Source organism: Xenopus laevis, chromosome 4L (assembly GCF_017654675.1).
Source record: "Xenopus laevis strain J_2021 chromosome 4L, Xenopus_laevis_v10.1, whole genome shotgun sequence".
NCBI classification, from domain to species: Eukaryota; Metazoa; Chordata; class Amphibia; order Anura; family Pipidae; genus Xenopus; species Xenopus laevis.
In genome coordinates, this window is record NC_054377.1 from 74,432,463 (window position 1) to 74,450,514 (window position 18,052).

Consider the following 18,052-nt stretch of genomic DNA (forward strand, 5'->3'; position numbering starts at 1 on the left):
ATAATGTCCTGTTTTAATGATGGAGACCAAAACTGTACGGCATATTCTAGATAGGGCCTTACAAGTGCTCTATACAGTGGTCAGACTTGAGACAGGCCTTACAAGTGCTTTATATAGTGGTCAGACTTGAGACAGCTGAACCTAAAAGGGACCTTTTTGCCTATCAAGATGGAGATTCCTGAGGAGTGCAAAGACTATAGGGCATGCTAAGCCCAGCCAACCCATGGTCTCCTTAGTGCACTTTGGAACCTGTGAGGTGGGTGTATTGTGTTTTGTTTAGGAAGTCCATTACCGATCTGCATTTGATGGGGCAGTTTAGCAACCTCACATTCCAACTTGTCAGGTAAATTGACATTCCAATATTAAGTAGTTAATGTTACATGCATTGTCATATATTGCCTTTCCTACTGCTTTGGTAGCCCTTTGAGTGTTAGTATGCCACTTAACCAGAAAAAAAACTTTTCTTGAGAATTTACCTTAACATGAAAATTGACAGGTTCTCAGTAGTTCCCCCACCCCTTTCTCCCCATCTCCAACTGGGGGTAGAATTCATTCCTGAAGTAAACTGTAACAGTCAGTGTGGATGTGGCACTTTGACCTGGCCCACTTTAGGACCGTGAACAGGTACTGTTAGAAAGGAGGACTTCCACTTCCTCTCACCATGGGTGGGCTGCAAACATGGCTTTAATAGCTTGGGCAGGGGCTAGCAGGGTTGAGAATGCTAGCCACATTTTTGTCACTAGAATGGGTGTAGGGTTTTTAGTCTCAAAGTAGTGTTGGGGTGATATACAGTTACTTGCCTGTCACTGGTGGCACAGCGGGTCTGCTGGGATTATTGTAGCGGTGGGATGTTATTTGCTTCTATCCAGGTGCTGGACTCCTGCTGAAGAAATGTGACATCCCATTGGCAATAGCACGCAGGCAAGCAGGGTAGAGCATTGCATAGACAAGTTTTGCAGTCCTCAGCCTTCTCTTTACCTCCAGGAATTAGCACGCTGCCTCTGGACTTCTGCCGAATAATGTACGTAGCTGGAGATGGACGTCGACTGGTACCGTGGGGCTTCCCTGGTTCACACCAGCGAAAGGATGGTGTCTCTGTCGCAGGCATTGAGCAGCCTGGCAATAAGAGGTCTAGTGGTGCTCCCGGAGGCGTGGGTCTTTTTGGAATCCAGTGGGCTCTCTCTACGGCAAATGCCTGGCAAATGTTAGCGTGACTGAACACTTCATTTAGCCATGTTTCCACAGATAGTTTGTCGCCTTCTGCTTTTTCTGGGAACCCCATGAACTGGAGGTTGTTGCGGCAGAGACAATTCTCCAGGTCATCTGTTTTTACAACATCATTGCTTGCATGTTGCTGGAGCTCCTGCAGTCGCCCGGGGAGGGGACCACAGATATCCTCCAGATCGCTTACCCTCCATTCGACCGCAGTTATACTTTCCCTTAGTTTCTGCAGGTCTTGTTTGATTATGGAGAGATCGAGTTTTATCTCATCTGTCTTTGTGCTGATTAGTGCAAGACATTGGTCTTTAGATGCCTGAATCTCTTGAAGGATGTCTTGTAAGGTAGTTCCGGGTCCTGCTGGCCATGAGGTGGGTGAGGGAGGAGCACTTGCCAGTGGAGTCAGCGACATTTTGCTTTCTTTGCTGGCAAACTGTTACAACTTGTAGCGCTACAGAAGCCCGTTTTTGTGCTTTGTTCTGCCCCACGAGTGCCATCTGAGGTAGTGATTGCCAGGGCAGGTCGACTATAGCTGCCTTTGTAGGTCAAAGATAGCCAAAGTTCAGTATAAATGCATCCCAGGGAGAGGAGCTCTTTAGTGTATGTCTGCTCACATGAAGCTTCAGGCCACGCCCCTGCAGATTGTTTTTCTGGTGAATTATTGCTAGTGACGGCCACTTCGCCTTTAGTAAATTTACCCTTATGAGTGCTGGCCTGGTACATTACCTACAGGGACCCTAGTTTGAGTGGCACAATGTACTCCTTATATTTCTTATCAGTAAATTCTTTAGACTTTCGACACTGTTTGAAAACCACACTGTTCAGTTTGTGTTTCAAACGCAAATGCAGATCAAACAGTTTATGTACAATTCCTTTATTGTCTGACATTGCATAAAACATTCATAATTGTGAACTTCCTAATTGTATATTGTCTAGTCCTATTAAAAAATTACATTAGAGACCGATATTAAATACATATATATCAAAAAAAAAAAACTGTCTTTGACAATACTTAGGGGGTCATTTACTAAAACACAATTTTTTTACTAGTTGAGCTTTTTGAGGCAAAAACTCAAATTACTCATTGGAGTAATTCAAAAGCACTTGAATGAAGGTTCATAATGCAGCAATTATATTATTAAGGATAGTAATTAACTGTGTTGTTTCTCTGCCCTACTTTAAAATAAGCAGTTATACACCAAGCAAATCTCTAAGCTTATAAAGGTAGCGGTTGCTGCACTGACCCTGAATGAATATGGGCTAATGAAAGAAAGCTGTTCATATGTTCAGAAGTCTCTCATAAGTTAAGGGGGCATATCATGTGAGTCTAGGACATTACTGTGTTACTTCCTTTTTTAGCTTCCTGTGTTCTTACCTTCAGTGATTTGTGTCCTGAATTTAGTGAATGTTATACTAACTGCCATAGTTGTACAAGTCACAGGAATGTTTAAGGACCAGGTTTAAAGGTGATATGTGGTGAAAAGGCCTCTGTGTTCTATACAGCAGAGATGTCCAATGAGTGCAGTACATCACACTAGTGCACACTCACACTTGGCATCATATATGGAAATCTATAAAACAGGATGCATTTTCCATGCAATAAATTATGAATATGCACAGGAATAAATTTTCACTAATAAGTATACTACATGAACCTATGTCCACTAAATGCTTGTTTTGTGAGAGGGGCTTATTACACATTTGCCCCAAAATATGGTAAGAGGACAGTTAAATGAATGAGGGCAAATCAACTTTCATGTATATGAATGATAAAGCAAAGTGCAAAGAACTTTCCTCACAGTGCTTTACAAGTTAACGCACCCTTAGAAATATACAGTAGCTCTTCATTTAATATACATGTGAATTATTCATGTAATCCATAATAAATTAGAATGACTTACATGGTAGCAAAATGTAAGTGATGCATCTGTGATTTTCTTTGATTTACTGTACTTTAAATTAATTGCAGAGGGATATGTGTCAGCAACATCTTGTACTCTTGTGATCACCTTTTTATACAGGAAATACAGAATATCACAATGCAGATTTCAAGGAAAACCAAACTGGACACACAGTCTACTATTTCCATTATAGCAGGCTTCTTTTAGATTCAATTTTAAAGATTTCTTTAAAAAAAATAGTTTTTCCCCTGATCATCAAGTGTAGAGTGTGCCAATGTCCCCCGAATCGAGAAACTTGCCTCAGACGGCAGTGCCCCACTAGTTATCAGGGGCAGCAAAAATTAAGCTCCTGGTTATTTTAAGAGCCAAATTTCTAGTCTTCAAACCAATCAGCTACCAGCGCAAACGAGTGCAATTTCACTTACTGCGCTGGCGTCACGGACCCCCATTGAACCCCTCGAACACAGATGCCATCTCGACCCCTTCCACCACAAAAAAGTAAGCACACGGGAGGGGGCAGAGGGGCCAGGATCACCCCTGAGTGCCCCAACAAAATGTTAGGAGACACTAGTGCATTAAAAACAAAATGGTCATAAAGAAAGGGGAGAGGGGAAAAAGTGAGAGAGAGACAGTGCAGGATCAGTTACAAAAGAGAATAAAGGACCACCAGGCTCACTCATAGATTGTTGCTACTGTAAAAAAGGGGGAGATGGCTGAATGGAGTCACATGTGCAAAGTAAGCTGACATATAGGTTACAAAAGACTACACACCTTAAGCATCCAAGTATATTGGCCGGTCACAGAATAATGGCACAGACCCCATTATCAGGGGGCCTGCAATTATACCCCTGGCACAAGTGGGCTGAAAAAGCCCTGGTACACAATCACAACCTGATAAGTACTGAAAGGTAATATCAACCCTGGCACAGACAGGCTAAAGTATGTAGGGAAAGTAAATATATTTAAAGACACCCCTGGCACAGGCAGATTAAACACCCTGGCACAATATATGGAGTGAAAAGGTGTGTCATAATGAACTGAACAAGGTTAAGATGTGTAGTTAAGCTACTTCATCAGACTGGGGTCTGAAAAAAATATAAGGAGAAAGGAATAATAAAGGGGAGGAATATAATGGAAAAGGGTAGAGAAGGAGCAGTGGATGCGGGAGTGGAAAACTTTGAAGGAAAGAATGGCTATACTAACAGTAAAATAGAATATTATAAGTCAGGCATGTGTTGAAAGCAGCTCCTAATAAGAAATGTAGCATTTCCAGAATACATGAGTCTGCGTAGAAATATTAACACATCAGACTCTACATGTAGAGTAGAGAAATAATATAAAAAAAACATTATAACAAAAAAGCAAGCTGCAGGCAAATATATCCATGAAAGAAGGCAATTATTAGTTCATAAAGTCCAATATTGTTTTATAATAAGCAACGTTAGTTATTAAGTTAATTGAGGCCAGAGGGGGCAAGAGTATTCAGTGTAAATATCCATGTACATTCCATCTGTAGGATACACTGGGCTCTATTGCCTCCCCTAGGGTGTAGGTGGGCATTGGTCAATAATCATACATCTCAGTGCAGGTGGTGAGTGTCCTTTATCAAGAAAATCTCTGGTGATGATTTTGTAGGATTTGTCCTTTTCAAATGCCTCTCTGAGCTGTGGTGGTTTGCCATACGATCCCTGAAGAAGGCTGAAGTACATGATGGTCTTGCCAATATAATATAGTCCATAGGGGCAAGTAGTAAAATATATAACATAGTCTGAAAGACATGTCAAGTGAACATGTAGCACAGTCAGGGCACCTAAAACACCCACAGCATCCATCACATGGAGGAGTTATTGGGTACAAGCTTGATGGAACCATGTTTTTATTTTTATTAAAAAAAAAGGAGTAAAATATAGATAATATAACATAAGATAAGACATATAGATGAGATCCGTGTCCCACATCTATACCCACACCCAAAAATCCTACTCGCAACCCACAGGGTACCTGTTTTATTTGCGGGTAACCTGAGGGTACCTGACTTGTTGCAGGACTCTAGGTGAAATGGCCAATACACTTAGGACACAATTTAGAAGATGGAACTCTGAGATTAAGGTTTTTAGTGGATAACCAGACCCTGCCTCCAACAGAGTATTGCAGGGAGTGTCACTGAAAGCTGCAACACCAGAGAGAAGAAAATTCAGAGAAAAGGAACAAGGGTGTTGACCATAAACATACAGGAAGAGGGATTTTCCTGTAAAGGAATGTGAAGCTGGGCCCAGGCCATTTGATGATAAAATGCTTTGATGAAGCAGGTGAATAAAAGTATGGCCACAGACTATTTGTAATTTACTAGTCCTCTAAATAGTTTGAGGAACTCTGCTGAGCCATACAGCTGATAGCTTAACGGAAGCCTATAAACTGACCAGCCAACTGGAAAAATAATGATAAGATCAGTAACTGTTGTTTTAAAAGGCTTTGTTGTCATTTTATGGAATATTTTCCTGTATCTGAAGGCAGCAAAAGAGTTAAGGTTTAGATGTGATGGGTGTGGGTGGGGCTTGCTTGTCTGGTACTTATTCTGATTAGGCATTTGTGCCTGTGCTATCATCATTTGGCCACAGTGTGATCAGACAATTGCCAGACATGCTTCAGGGCTTTTTTCTTATTACAGTATTGTAAGTAATTGTCCCCCTGAACTGAGGAGGAGAGCCAGAGGGCTAAAGAGGGGTGGCAGCAGAACAGCATGTGCAGCAGTTCAGGGTAACTGTGTTAACATGTGGGACATATGTTTTAGTAGAGTATTACAAGTGAACTTGTGAGTCTATTGGTCTGAACATATGCAAATGTCTATGCTGGTGTGAGGGTGTATAAACCTGCTCTATGGTGTGTGTGTGTGCATATGAAAGAGACAGTCTATGCAGGCCCGGATTTTAGCAGCAGGCCCCCCCCTAGGCCACACGGTCCTAGCAAGTGCAGGCACACCGGGGCACTATGGAGCTGTGCGTCCCCAGTGCTCCTCAGCAAGCGGCTGGGTGGTATGCCGCCCCTAATAACTTGCTGCCCAAGGCCCAGGCCATTGTTGCCTCACCACAGATCCAGGCCTGCGTCTATGTGGGTACATATTAATTTGTGACATTCAGCATTCCTTAAATCATCAGCATAAATTACATTTAAAACTGGGGTTTACAGACTTTAACTGGAGCCCAAATATACAGAAGAAAAGAGGACTTGTGCAAAGTGTGCTATTTTAGATTGGATCCTATTTTCAGTACATTTTGGAAGTATGGTATGATAAGGTAATATTCTGGGCTTAAATATCCCTGTAAATTGCCAAATCACGCAGTAATTAACCATTCAGACTGCTGAACCATTAGCTGTAGCTCATAAGTCAGCTTTATCCTCCCCAAATTAAACTTCTCCCCTATAAACTTCTCTGTTGCCATGAGGTGGACCTCACAAATTCCACCACGAGGCAAATGCACTAGTCTAATGGCACATACAGTATGTAGCTCTCCAGCTGTTTCCAAACTAAAAGTGCTAAAATCCTACTCCAAACCCCCTGGCAGGATTAAGGACAGTGCCAGCAGTGACATTACTACAGTTCTATTTTTACGGTGGATACAACAATACACAGTAAAGTACAACCACAGCAATAGTACTGTTCAAAGTATCATAGGGGACCCAAACAATTTTTTTTTCTACAGGCACAAATAGTACTTTGATTTACAATGTATTATTGTATATTATGCCTTATTACACCCTCCAAAGACATCCCTACCACTGATATGAATCTAATAGGCCTATAGCTTTCAGTCTGAGAATGGGGCAATCTTTCATCACGGTGTCAAACATCAGAGTGTCCTGGAAAACTAAAAAAAAGTTGATCCTTTGTTTACTTTCACATGTTCTAGTCCCTTTTAAATCTCCTCCTGAGTTAACCAGCCAACAATAAGTCTATGAAAAAGGAAGTTATTAGCTGGTTCCTTAGTTGTGTAAACAGATAAAAAAAATAGTTCAGAATTCCTATTTTTACCCTGCTATTATCAACCAATTTACCTCCCTCTTATAGTAAGGGTGCTTTCCTTTTGTGCTTCAATTTTTAATATTTCGTTAAAAAAATGTTTACTCCTAGTACCCTTAATGCTCTTTTCATACTCCACAGTAGCCTGTCAGATTTAGTTTTTTGCATTTTATTTGACTTCTTTGTAACTAATAAAAATTTCTGCTGTTCCAGCTATCCTAAATATCTTAAATGCTTTTTCTTACCAACCTCAGTATTAACCTTTCTATCAAACAATAATGGTTTGGATTTACTATGTATTGCCTTGCTTTTAAAGGGGATTATACTGAAATTTTAAATATATTCCATTTTCCCTTATGTGAAAAATGAAGAATAGAAAATGACAAAATGGCATTTTTTTAAATTCCTATTTATGTACATGGCTTTTATTATATTTCCCTTTAAGACCTCTTGATTTTTTTTTATGGGAGTCAACACAGCACACACAATAGAATAGTCGAATCTGTGGTCCCCTTCTTCTCTAGGAATCATAGGTTATTATCTTTGGCAGGTTTTCCACACAGCTAAAGACTGTGTTGGCAGCTTAATTTCTGCTCTGCAACCTTTGTGAGTATAGATTAGTTAGAATTAGTTAGTAAGCAATTCTAGAGGGAACACCTGCAACTTGCGTGTCATTAAAGGGGTTGTTCGCCTTTGAGTTAACTTTTATTATGTAGAGAGTGATATTCAGAGACAATTTGCAATTGGTTTTCATTTACTATTATTTGTGGTTATTTAGCTTTTTATTCAGCAGCTCTCCAGTTTGCATTTTCAGCAATCTGGTTGCTAGGGTCCAAATTACCCTAGCAACCAGGCACTGATTTGAATATAAAATTTGGAATATGAATAGGAGAGGACCTGAATAGTATGGCCAGTAATAAAAAGTAGCAATAACAATAAATCTGTAGCTTTACAGAGCCTTTTTATTTAGCTGGAACGAGTCGAACGAAAAAGGCAAATAATTACAAAAATATAAAAAAAATTATATTGAAGACCAATTGAAAAGTTGCTTAGAATACTAAAAGTTAACTTAAAGGTGAACCATACTTTCAAGTCTCCTGTACACCTGTTAGTGCTGTGCTCTAAGTCAAGAGCTGTCAACCAGACCCATGTCATGAGGGAGATAATGAACCAGGCCTTTTTGATTTCTTATTTCATGTTATCAATAGGAATTCAGGACATGACATGGGGTTGGTTGTCATCTCTGTAGGGCTGGTGTAAGGGGCAGGTTAGAGTTTTTTAAGGGTCTTGACAGATGAGTAGATTTGTCGGCCTTGGTAAATCTGTGAAACCATGGGCAACAAATCTCCCAAAAATGCCTTCCCATTGACTAACATTTGCGATAATGGCATCCTTTCACAATTAAGCTGGATTGCCATGAGTCATATGTTTTACTTGCAGCGTTCCAAATGTTAGGCAATGGGAAGGCATTTCCAGGAGATGTGTAGCTAGTGGTAGCACAGATTTCCCAAGGCCATCAAATCTCCATGTGTGCCTTTGCCTTAAGGTTGCAAAATACTCTCTTTAATTGCTGATACTTCTGATATAAAAATGTTATAAGTAAGATGTAAAAATAAGTTTTGCAGAACTACTGTACGAATTGCATTTACATATATTTTTTTGAGAGCCCTACACACTGTTTTTGTGTAACCTTCTTTTCTTAAGGATCTTTAATAGGAGACATTAGAGATTTTTATATAATGGTTTTTTTCAACGTGTCAAGGATGTTCTATTCTCTGCTTCCTGTACACACATCCTTAATATGTTGACTCACACTGATTTTTATTACTTATGAACTAAAGAGAAGATGGCTATGTTTTAGTCATTAATTAGTCCTTCACCTACAAAATTCAGCACTTTGAGGGAAAATTAAGTTTCCTGTCTGGAAATATAATTTATGGTTTCTTTACTTGTTTATAGTATCTATGCCTGGTATCCCATGCATGCTTTCCATGATCACTTTTACAAATTTAGGGATACTGTATTCTTTTTACTGCATTGTATTTGTACCTGCCAGTGCAATGAGAATGTCTCTCAGCAGATGAAAATATGGTACATTTAAAAAAAATTGTTGTTTTCCTTTATAAGAAGGAAAAGTAGTTGTTTCAAAGTCTCCATTAGCAGAACAGTACTATGGTCTTTGTGCTTCCCACATGAGGAGCACATTTATCAAGGGTTGAATTTCAAATTCATGTGAGTTTTTGTAAACTCCATTAAATTAGAATATACTCAAAATTTGACAGGGGGGCTATTTAAGAAAAAAATTGAATATCTTAAACTCAGACGAATTTTACTGACTCGAAAATTCGAATTGAATTTGACCAAACTCAATTCGAGTTTGTTATCTGCACTGACTTATACAGTAATTCGGCAGGTTTTAGGTGGCCAATAGTCAAATTCGAATTCTTAAAGGACCAGAGAATGATAAAGCTCAAAAATCAAATTCAAATTTTTTTTAAAAACTCGAATCGAGTTTGGATAATTCCTTAGTCGATTTTGACAGTTTTGACCCTAAAAAATTCTAAAATTAGAATTTTCAATTCGCCCCTAAGTAAGGAAACTTCTCATAACAAAATGGTCTAAAATTTTGTAACAGCTTATTGATTATGTCATTTTATGTACTGCTGTGATATGTTGCTTTTATTGTGTCTTTCGTTCTGTAATGTGGATTGTGTGAAACCAATAAAAAAATTTATTTTGAAAAAGAATGATTCGAAGGATTTTAATCCATAGATTGAACGATTTTTGTTCGACCAAAAAAAGATAGCCAAGCCTATGGGGACCTTCCCCATAGGCTAACATTGACTTCGGTAGGGGGTCGAAGTTTTTTTTTAAAGAGACAGTACTTCAACTATCGAATGGTCGAATAGTCGAATGATTTTTAGGTCGAAACGTTCGATTTGAAGTCAAAGTCGTAGTCAAAGGTCAAAATTCGATGGTCGAAGTAGCCAAAAAAAACATTTGAAATTTGAAGTTTTTTTTCCTCTATTTTCCTCTATTCCTTCACTCAAGCTAAGTAAATGGGCCCCTTAATTCATAGAAACACTTGGGGGTCCATTTACTAACAATCAGATTTAAAAAAAAAATTCCAGGGATCTCTAAAAATGTGTGGTTTTCTCTTTATTTTTCAAAAAAAAAATCTGCAGAAATCTGTGATTTATTAAGTATTAAAATTAAAAAACCTCTAACACAAAACTTTGGCAGGTAAAAGTTGTCAAGGTCCTAAAGAAGTCAGAGCTGCGCTGATCCTTTTGGCCCGCTTTAAATCAATTCAGACTTTTAGAGGTTTTCAGATTTTTTTTTTCCGCTAGGAATTGTCAGAAAAACTTGAATATTTTGATGTTTTCGAGGAATTTGTTCTTTATTTTTTTTTATTCAGATTTTTTAATAAAAAACATCATTTTAGAGTTTAGTCATTCCGACCCTTGATAAATAGGCCCCTTGATGTTTAAGATTTATCTTGCAGTCATCACCCCTAAGATTAATATAATACCAGCTTGCACTGGCAGTAAATAACATGTGAATGGCATTAGGTTGGCTTTTAGATATTTTTCACTTAAAATCTTTTGTGACAAGAAGTGAGGGAGGAATTACAATGGCATAAGGAATTGTCATTGTGAACAAGGAAAATCTTAATTATATATTATTAATATAAAAGGGGAAGGACATTTCAAATACCTGCAGCATATAAGTACATGTTTAAGAAAACGTAATGTACTTTAAACAATAAAAATGCAAAATAGTGAAAAGTATTTAGAACTTTTAGAAACAACCATACATGTTTCACATATTAATTCCTTAGGAAAGTGTGTCCGCAGTTAATATAAATCAGTATTTATATTAATATAAAGGTAAATATATTTATATAAATATATTTACATGAATAAAAGAAATTTGAAAAAATAATAAAGAATTGCCCATAGCATTTTATAAGACCGCATAGTTCTGATTTAGCAGTTCTCTTTCCGTCACTATGAATAATGCTAAATAAGGATTTTGATCAATAATATTTTTCTATAGATTTAATAGAAAAACAGCAAAGTTCAAATAACTATGAATTCCTAGGTTTCCTGCAAAATTCCTTATTATACCTTTGATAAAACAGTAATGGTATGAAAGGATTAACTACTTAATAACACAATAAAGACAAAGGGTAGCGTAATGCATATTTGGTGGCAAACACTAGCAATGGAAAAGAACATGGAATCTGCATTACTTAATTCAAAAGTGAACTCCTTGCTAAAGTTGATGAAAGTATAGGAAACAGAAGCCCTGACCAAACAAAGAAACAGGAAAATCACCAAAGGAAATCAGCTGCGTCACTGAGCTGAGAATTTCTAAACGACTTGCATCGACTGCTTTTGGAACAGAGCTTTAATCAACCGTCTCAAATGAAACAATTATATTTAATAGGTAAGTCATTTTGTGATGTGTGTGTGATACTTTGTCGTGGATAACCTCCATCAGTCTGTGTTTAAGTTTGTCACGTTTTACCATTCAGCATGTAACTTTTTGGAGATGAAGAATGTTAAAGGGGGGGGAAGTACAATACATGTTACATTGTTATCAATAGGTCTGGCCAAAGCAGAGTAAAGCATTTCACGTTAATGCATTTTTTTTCCCAAATATTTATCTCAAAATATACTTAGTCAAAGTAATTTAGTTTAAGACAAGTTCATTCGCATACTTTTTAATGCACTATAATGATACTGACAATGCATATAACAATAAACACTGATACAGGGATTGTTTCTTGGAAAAAAACTTACCGTCAATATATGTATTTTTTTTTTTTAGTGTGTATCTTATCATTGCTGGGCCAGGGATCTCAGCAATGCTCAATGCGCTGCCATGTAAATGCAAAATGTAAAACTGAGAATGGAGCCATAGGTTGCTACTGCTCTAATGGATACACAGGGGATGGCATCAATTTCTGTCAAGGTAAGTTTCAAAATTTTCATAAATAGAATGCATGTGTGCTTGTTTCTTCTTTACCCTAAAATATATATTTGTTGTAGTCTTTCGATTGGCTGCTGTCTATAATTACAGCACTGCTATGCCTAATACTGATTATGGTATAAAACATTGATTCATTGCTGGTTTTCCTTAATATGTAAGTTATTATTAGTATTCTGGCAAATCATGATGAAGCCAAATATTATATGCTCTTTTTTCGTTCTTCTTTTTTTTATATAAAATGGATAGGTAGATAAATACTGTAGATAAAAATATAACTAACCCATGCTGTGAGACCCTGAGTGACACTGTATTGTTACTAGTAAGTCAATGATTTTCTGAAGTAATAGCCTTTTCAAAAACAACTCAAATTACTTGCTGGCCAGCTACAAAATAAGCCAGTAGACATAGTTACTCAGCTGGTAGTTGTGAAAAGCTGGAGTGAGAACAAAGATAAAATATGAGATATTTCGAACACTGTAAAGGGAATAGTTGCCAAAGTTGTGAGCTGCTGAACCAGTACACAGAAGGAATCAGACATTTCAGACACATTCTGTACTTATCTAGGATGGAAGTCGCAGATATTTCCATGCTTTGTCTCATATTGGTTAGTATATTTTCCAGTTAAATCCACAACATTATCTCCATAGAAATATATGTTCTCCCTGTGTTAGCATGAGTTTCTTTAACCACTCCTAAAACATAAAGGTGGGTTAAATGGTTCCTGATTAAATAGACCCTAGAGAGTTTATGATTCTCTGTGATCGCCGGGGTAATATAAACTATAAGCACTTGCATGGGAGACTAAACATTCCCTGTAAATTGCTGTTATATTCTACAAATATATTAATAAATGCTAATAATATATGTATTGTACATTAACATCCAGTAAAGAAAAAGTGATGAGTGAATTTGTCCCAATAAATGCATGAATTTCCAGTGAATTCTGTGAAACGGCGAAAAGTTTGTGAATCCAGAATTTTGCTGAATGTGTCAATTTTGACACATGCTGTCTGTTTTGGCATGCCTGTTCTTGTGACTGTGTCCATAAATTAGCCCTATGGTTTTGTGTATTTTGCATATCTAAAAAAAAAAGAAAGCAGCCTGATTTAAAGTTACTGGCACAATAGTATAGGATGGGTCTATTAAAAATAGATAGAGGCAAGCAGAAATAGAAAAAGTAGACACAACAGAATAACAGAGCATAAATCAATGCCTAATGTATGCTTTAGTCTGTATAAAAAACAGTTAGTTAAACAACATTTTGAGGATAGTGTGCCTTTAATGGCAGATGGTAATGTAAAATTACAGAAACAATTTTCCAAATTACTAAGCTTTAGGAAAAGAGGTACAGTATTTGAGTCTGCCATCTGCACACTTATTGTATTCCCATTGCATTTTAGAATTCATTTTACAACGTACAATCCCATTGTAGCTTGCTTCTGGAAAAACCACTGAGATAATTATAGCCATTGAGAGAATAATGTAGAATAGTGGCATATAAAAAGAGAAATAGAAAAGATTTCACAATGCATGTTGACATTAGCAGAACTAGACATGTCAGAGTAGCCTAAAGTATGACATTAGTGACAAGACTGAGATGATGCAGCAATACAAATGATTAGGGGAGACTATTATAGAACAGACTCTTCCTGACTAAAAGGACAGTAGAAAGGTGAGAATAAAAGTCAACAAATAAACTTATTTTACAAGGGAAAGGAAAGTGTCACTTTTTCTGTTCTAGTTGTACAAGTTGTCTGGTGAAACACAATTGCCTTGAAAATAACAGACTAAATCTTACTGCGCCTCATGTACTTTTATAGCAACTACACAAATAATCGAAATTGAAATTCGTATATTATCAACAATGTTATAAATATGTAATTATGGATTAAGAGAAAAAGAGGCAAATAATAAATATGTTCTGCCGTTGGATATTTGATCATTATCTGAACCTAGGGGGTTTGTATATTACAGTTCCCCTAAGAAAATTCTAATGTGAAACAAATATTAATTTTATATATTGGTGATGCAGTGCAAGTCAGATGATCACAGGCTTCTGATGATTTCTGAGAATGATTGACTCCAGCCTAGGTATGAAGCATTAACCTTTCCAAATAGTGCTACTAATGCATTAACCTTACACCCACTGGCATTACAATATCAATTTTATTAAATGTCATCCTCCAGAATATATAATCATTTTGCTTAGATTATGTATTTATTTATGGTCCTAGGTAGGGTTTAGAATCCATTTAGGCTTCCCTAAACAGACAGGATAATGACATTGAGTAGCATGCACATACCATTGCTGCTCTTAATAATTATGTATTTCTTTACTGAAGATTTGAATATGATTATTAAATGGTGTATTTTGTGTATCTTTAATACTAAATATTTAATGAGATATGCTTCCATTATATAAAGGGTGTGGCAAAAAGAGATTTGGGTCTATGTTAGAAAAGGTGCAACGTCTGCTATAGGTCTAGTTCTTTATAGCATTCAGGTAGCATTTACTGGTCCCCTGTTCAAAAGTAAACTTTTTCATTTGGTACTTTCTTGCATTTTAAAAAATGCACAGCATTGTGTATAATAAAGTTGTACATACAAATAGACATACATATCTGCAGAATGCTATTCTCCTGGTAATCAAGATCTTTAACAATCATTCTATTCCATCTACTGCTGTTGCATTAATATTTAAGTGGAATTGATTGACCATTATGCATAATATTTTAAAATCACTAATTGGAAGTAGGCTGCCTGTGTACAAGGAAGAATAGGGTATAAACAGGGTAAAGAAGGATTTTGGTCTTGATGTCAACTGCTGATTGATTCATATTTAAGTTTGGCCGAAAGTGCATGTGTGTAATCTTGATATACAGAAAAGTCTTGGTAAATAAAAGCTAAAAGCAGGACAGACACTTGCTGGTCTAAGGAGTAATAGCAGTCTTCCACTAACATATATACCATAATTCGTACTAATAAAATATGTAGATTGAATTCTATGTTGTAGATATCTGGCTAGTGTAGTATAACTGTGTGATAGACCTTTATAACATTTTGTGTGAAATGATGGAACTAGAGATAAACAAAATTAAGCAAAATACATAGTGATGAGCAAATTTGTTCTCGGTGAAATTCCACATTGTGTCACCTGTGGATTTTGTAGCAAAACAAAAAAACACCAACAAAAAGTCACCAAGACAAAAATGTTGAAGAGAAAAGAAAATTGCTATAAAAAAAAGGCTGTTGAGTTTAATGCATTTGGACAAAAAAGTCGCCATATAAAAACAAAAAACACCTATTGACTTTAATGCATTTGGACAAAAAAGTCACAGACAAAAAAGTTGCCACAAGTAAAAACACCCATTGACTTTAATGCATTTGGAGTAAGAAAATTATTTGACACCCATTGACTTCAATGCGTTTTGCAAATTTTTTCGCAGTTTTGCACATTTTTTCACAATTTCACTAATTTTTCAGTGAAGCGAAATTGCACAGATTCGCTCATCACATATTTTCTGAGAATCAAAGCTTGTCAATTATTTTTGAAAGATGAAGTTATAAATACTGTCAACTCCAAAGTTAATAGAAGTTTTGGAAACAGAGGTAAAATTGCGTGAACCACACACGATGAAGCCAAATGTCCATTTCACAGTGAAGATATGCATGCAAGTAATAAAAAGTAAAGAAGCACTTTCATTATGTAAATACAGTATTCTATGTCAAATGACATAAACAGGGAACATAAAACAATCAAATAGCTGCATGTTTCAAGTGGAAATTAATAAGGATCATTCATGACTATGAAATTTACTAAGGGAAATTTAGGAAGCACTAGTGATGAGTAAATCAGTTTTGATTTGCTGAAAATTTCTCAAAACCGCTAGAGAATTCACAAAACACCAAAAATTCACAACATGCAGTCAAGACTTTCTCTGTGCAATATATATTTACAATATATATTAGAGGCTATGGCTGGGTTTTCACTTTGACTCTTCATGTAAAATTAATTGGGATTTTGTCACCATGCTTTTTTGCTGTGCAATTTTGTAGCAGCTTCTCTAAAATATTCACTGGTGGTGAGATGCAAATCCATACTAGGTGAAAAATTTCACTCATCACTAGTATAAAAAATAAATAATGAAGACCAACTGAAAAGTTACTGAGAACTGGCCAGACAAGTTTTTTTGGTTTTTTTTTGTGTGTTCTTTTTGGTTTCTGAGTTTAAGGTGTTAATATTATTGTTATGCATTTTATAACTTCTCTATCAAATCTGCAATTCTTTTTATGCAAGTGTTTCAAAGTGGGTTAGGGGGAAAGGGATTATAAAGGCTGTATGGTGCATGGTATACAAAAGTTGATGTTGGAATAAAAAAAGCAAACAAATTTGTTGTTGCTCTCACAAGTACTGTTTCATCAAAAGTGTATACACAAGGATGAGGCCAAGTACTGGGGAAGGATCATAGTACACACAATGGGGTGGAGGGTGGTAAGTAAGATTACAAATATATTACATTTATTATATATGATATAATATAATGATATCATACAAACATATTTGGGACCATTGAGAATGCTAAGGACTGAAAACTCAAGGCTCCTTAAGAGGGCCACTTTTAGTTCATGAACTGCAATTCAGACATCTTAGCAGATGACAGATCCTCTACAAGGAAGTAAAGAACACATACATTTACTAAAATACTGTAATTAATATAAACTCTCATGGTAGGGTTTATTTGTAGCGATCGGCGAATTCGCGGCAAATTTGCGTGATTCACAGCGAAACGGGCGCGAAAATTCGCTGGCGAAAAAAGGACGCCAGCGTCAAAAACACGCTGTTTCACAAATTTTTTCGCCGTTTTGTGAATTTCACGGGAAATTCGGAAATTTTGCGTCTTAACGGGGCAAATTCGCCCATCACTATTTATTTGCATTCTTTGAGTAAATCTAAAAATAACATTAGCAATACTATAAAGAAGGAATGCACATCATGTGTAATTGTAACAAACATCTAGCAAAAACAGGTGTGTCACAGATCAGAATATGTTCCATGTGTCCTTCTATGCTGTGGGGCTATATGTCCTTTTCTACATATATATCTCTCTTTAATGTTTCTCTATATGTAATTGTGCCTTGAGAGAAACCAAATTAAAAGGATAATCCACCTTGAAATAACTGTTGGTATTGTGCAAGTCAGTTTGCCAGTTTGCTGTCTAGTAAATGCTACCAGCTGATTCTTAAACAAATAGAAAACTTAAAATACCCCCTAAGGGGTTTATTTATCAAATTCCGAATTTATCTCATTATTTTCTGCTACAGACTTATTACGCTTATTTATTATTACATTTTCCCGAAAAATTGCTTTGCGGGAAAAAAAATCTGATTTTTGCAGATTTTTTCATCCGATTTTCATGAACTTCAAGATTTTTTTTGGAATCGTCACCCTGAAAAATTTGGGGTATTGCAAGAAACCCAGCGCACATCAAAAACTCATTGGACTTCTCCCATTGATGTATATGCAACCTCGACAGGTCTGAGATGCCGGATTCAGTCTTTTCCATCCTCAGGATTTAATAAATTCCGAAAAAAAAATTCATAAACCCCCCCCACAAATTTTTCGTTATTTTTGCATCCAGAGTTTAGTAAATAACCCCTTAATTGTGCAGCTACCTCAGTAGGTAGCACTTATAGGTTACCTCTGAAAACCAAAATGTTCATCTTCAGGGGATTCCATCTTCCTCTTTCCCTCTTTTACCTCTTAAAGGAACTATTAGTTAATGTACATAATATCTATTGCAGTACCAGTTCTTAATTTACCATAAAAGTATGCTTGTTTGACAGGATATGCCTCTAATGGAACCATGACATTATTATCCAGAATATATTGAATAATAGCATAACTCATCATTCTCTA

General features: G+C 36.5%; 1 protein-coding gene across 1 annotated transcript in view; it reads left to right on the forward strand.

Annotated features, from left to right (window-relative positions):
- The first annotated feature begins 11,528 nt into the window (after positions 1 to 11,528).
- The window catches only part of adgrl4.L (adhesion G protein-coupled receptor L4 L homeolog), a 99,242-nt gene continuing 92,718 nt past the window's right edge, over positions 11,529 to 18,052 (forward strand). The window contains 2 exon segments of the mRNA NM_001090191.1: positions 11,529 to 11,589; positions 11,974 to 12,117. Coding sequence (NP_001083660.1) covers positions 11,568 to 11,589; positions 11,974 to 12,117 — 166 coding nt within the window. The 5' untranslated portion in view covers positions 11,529 to 11,567.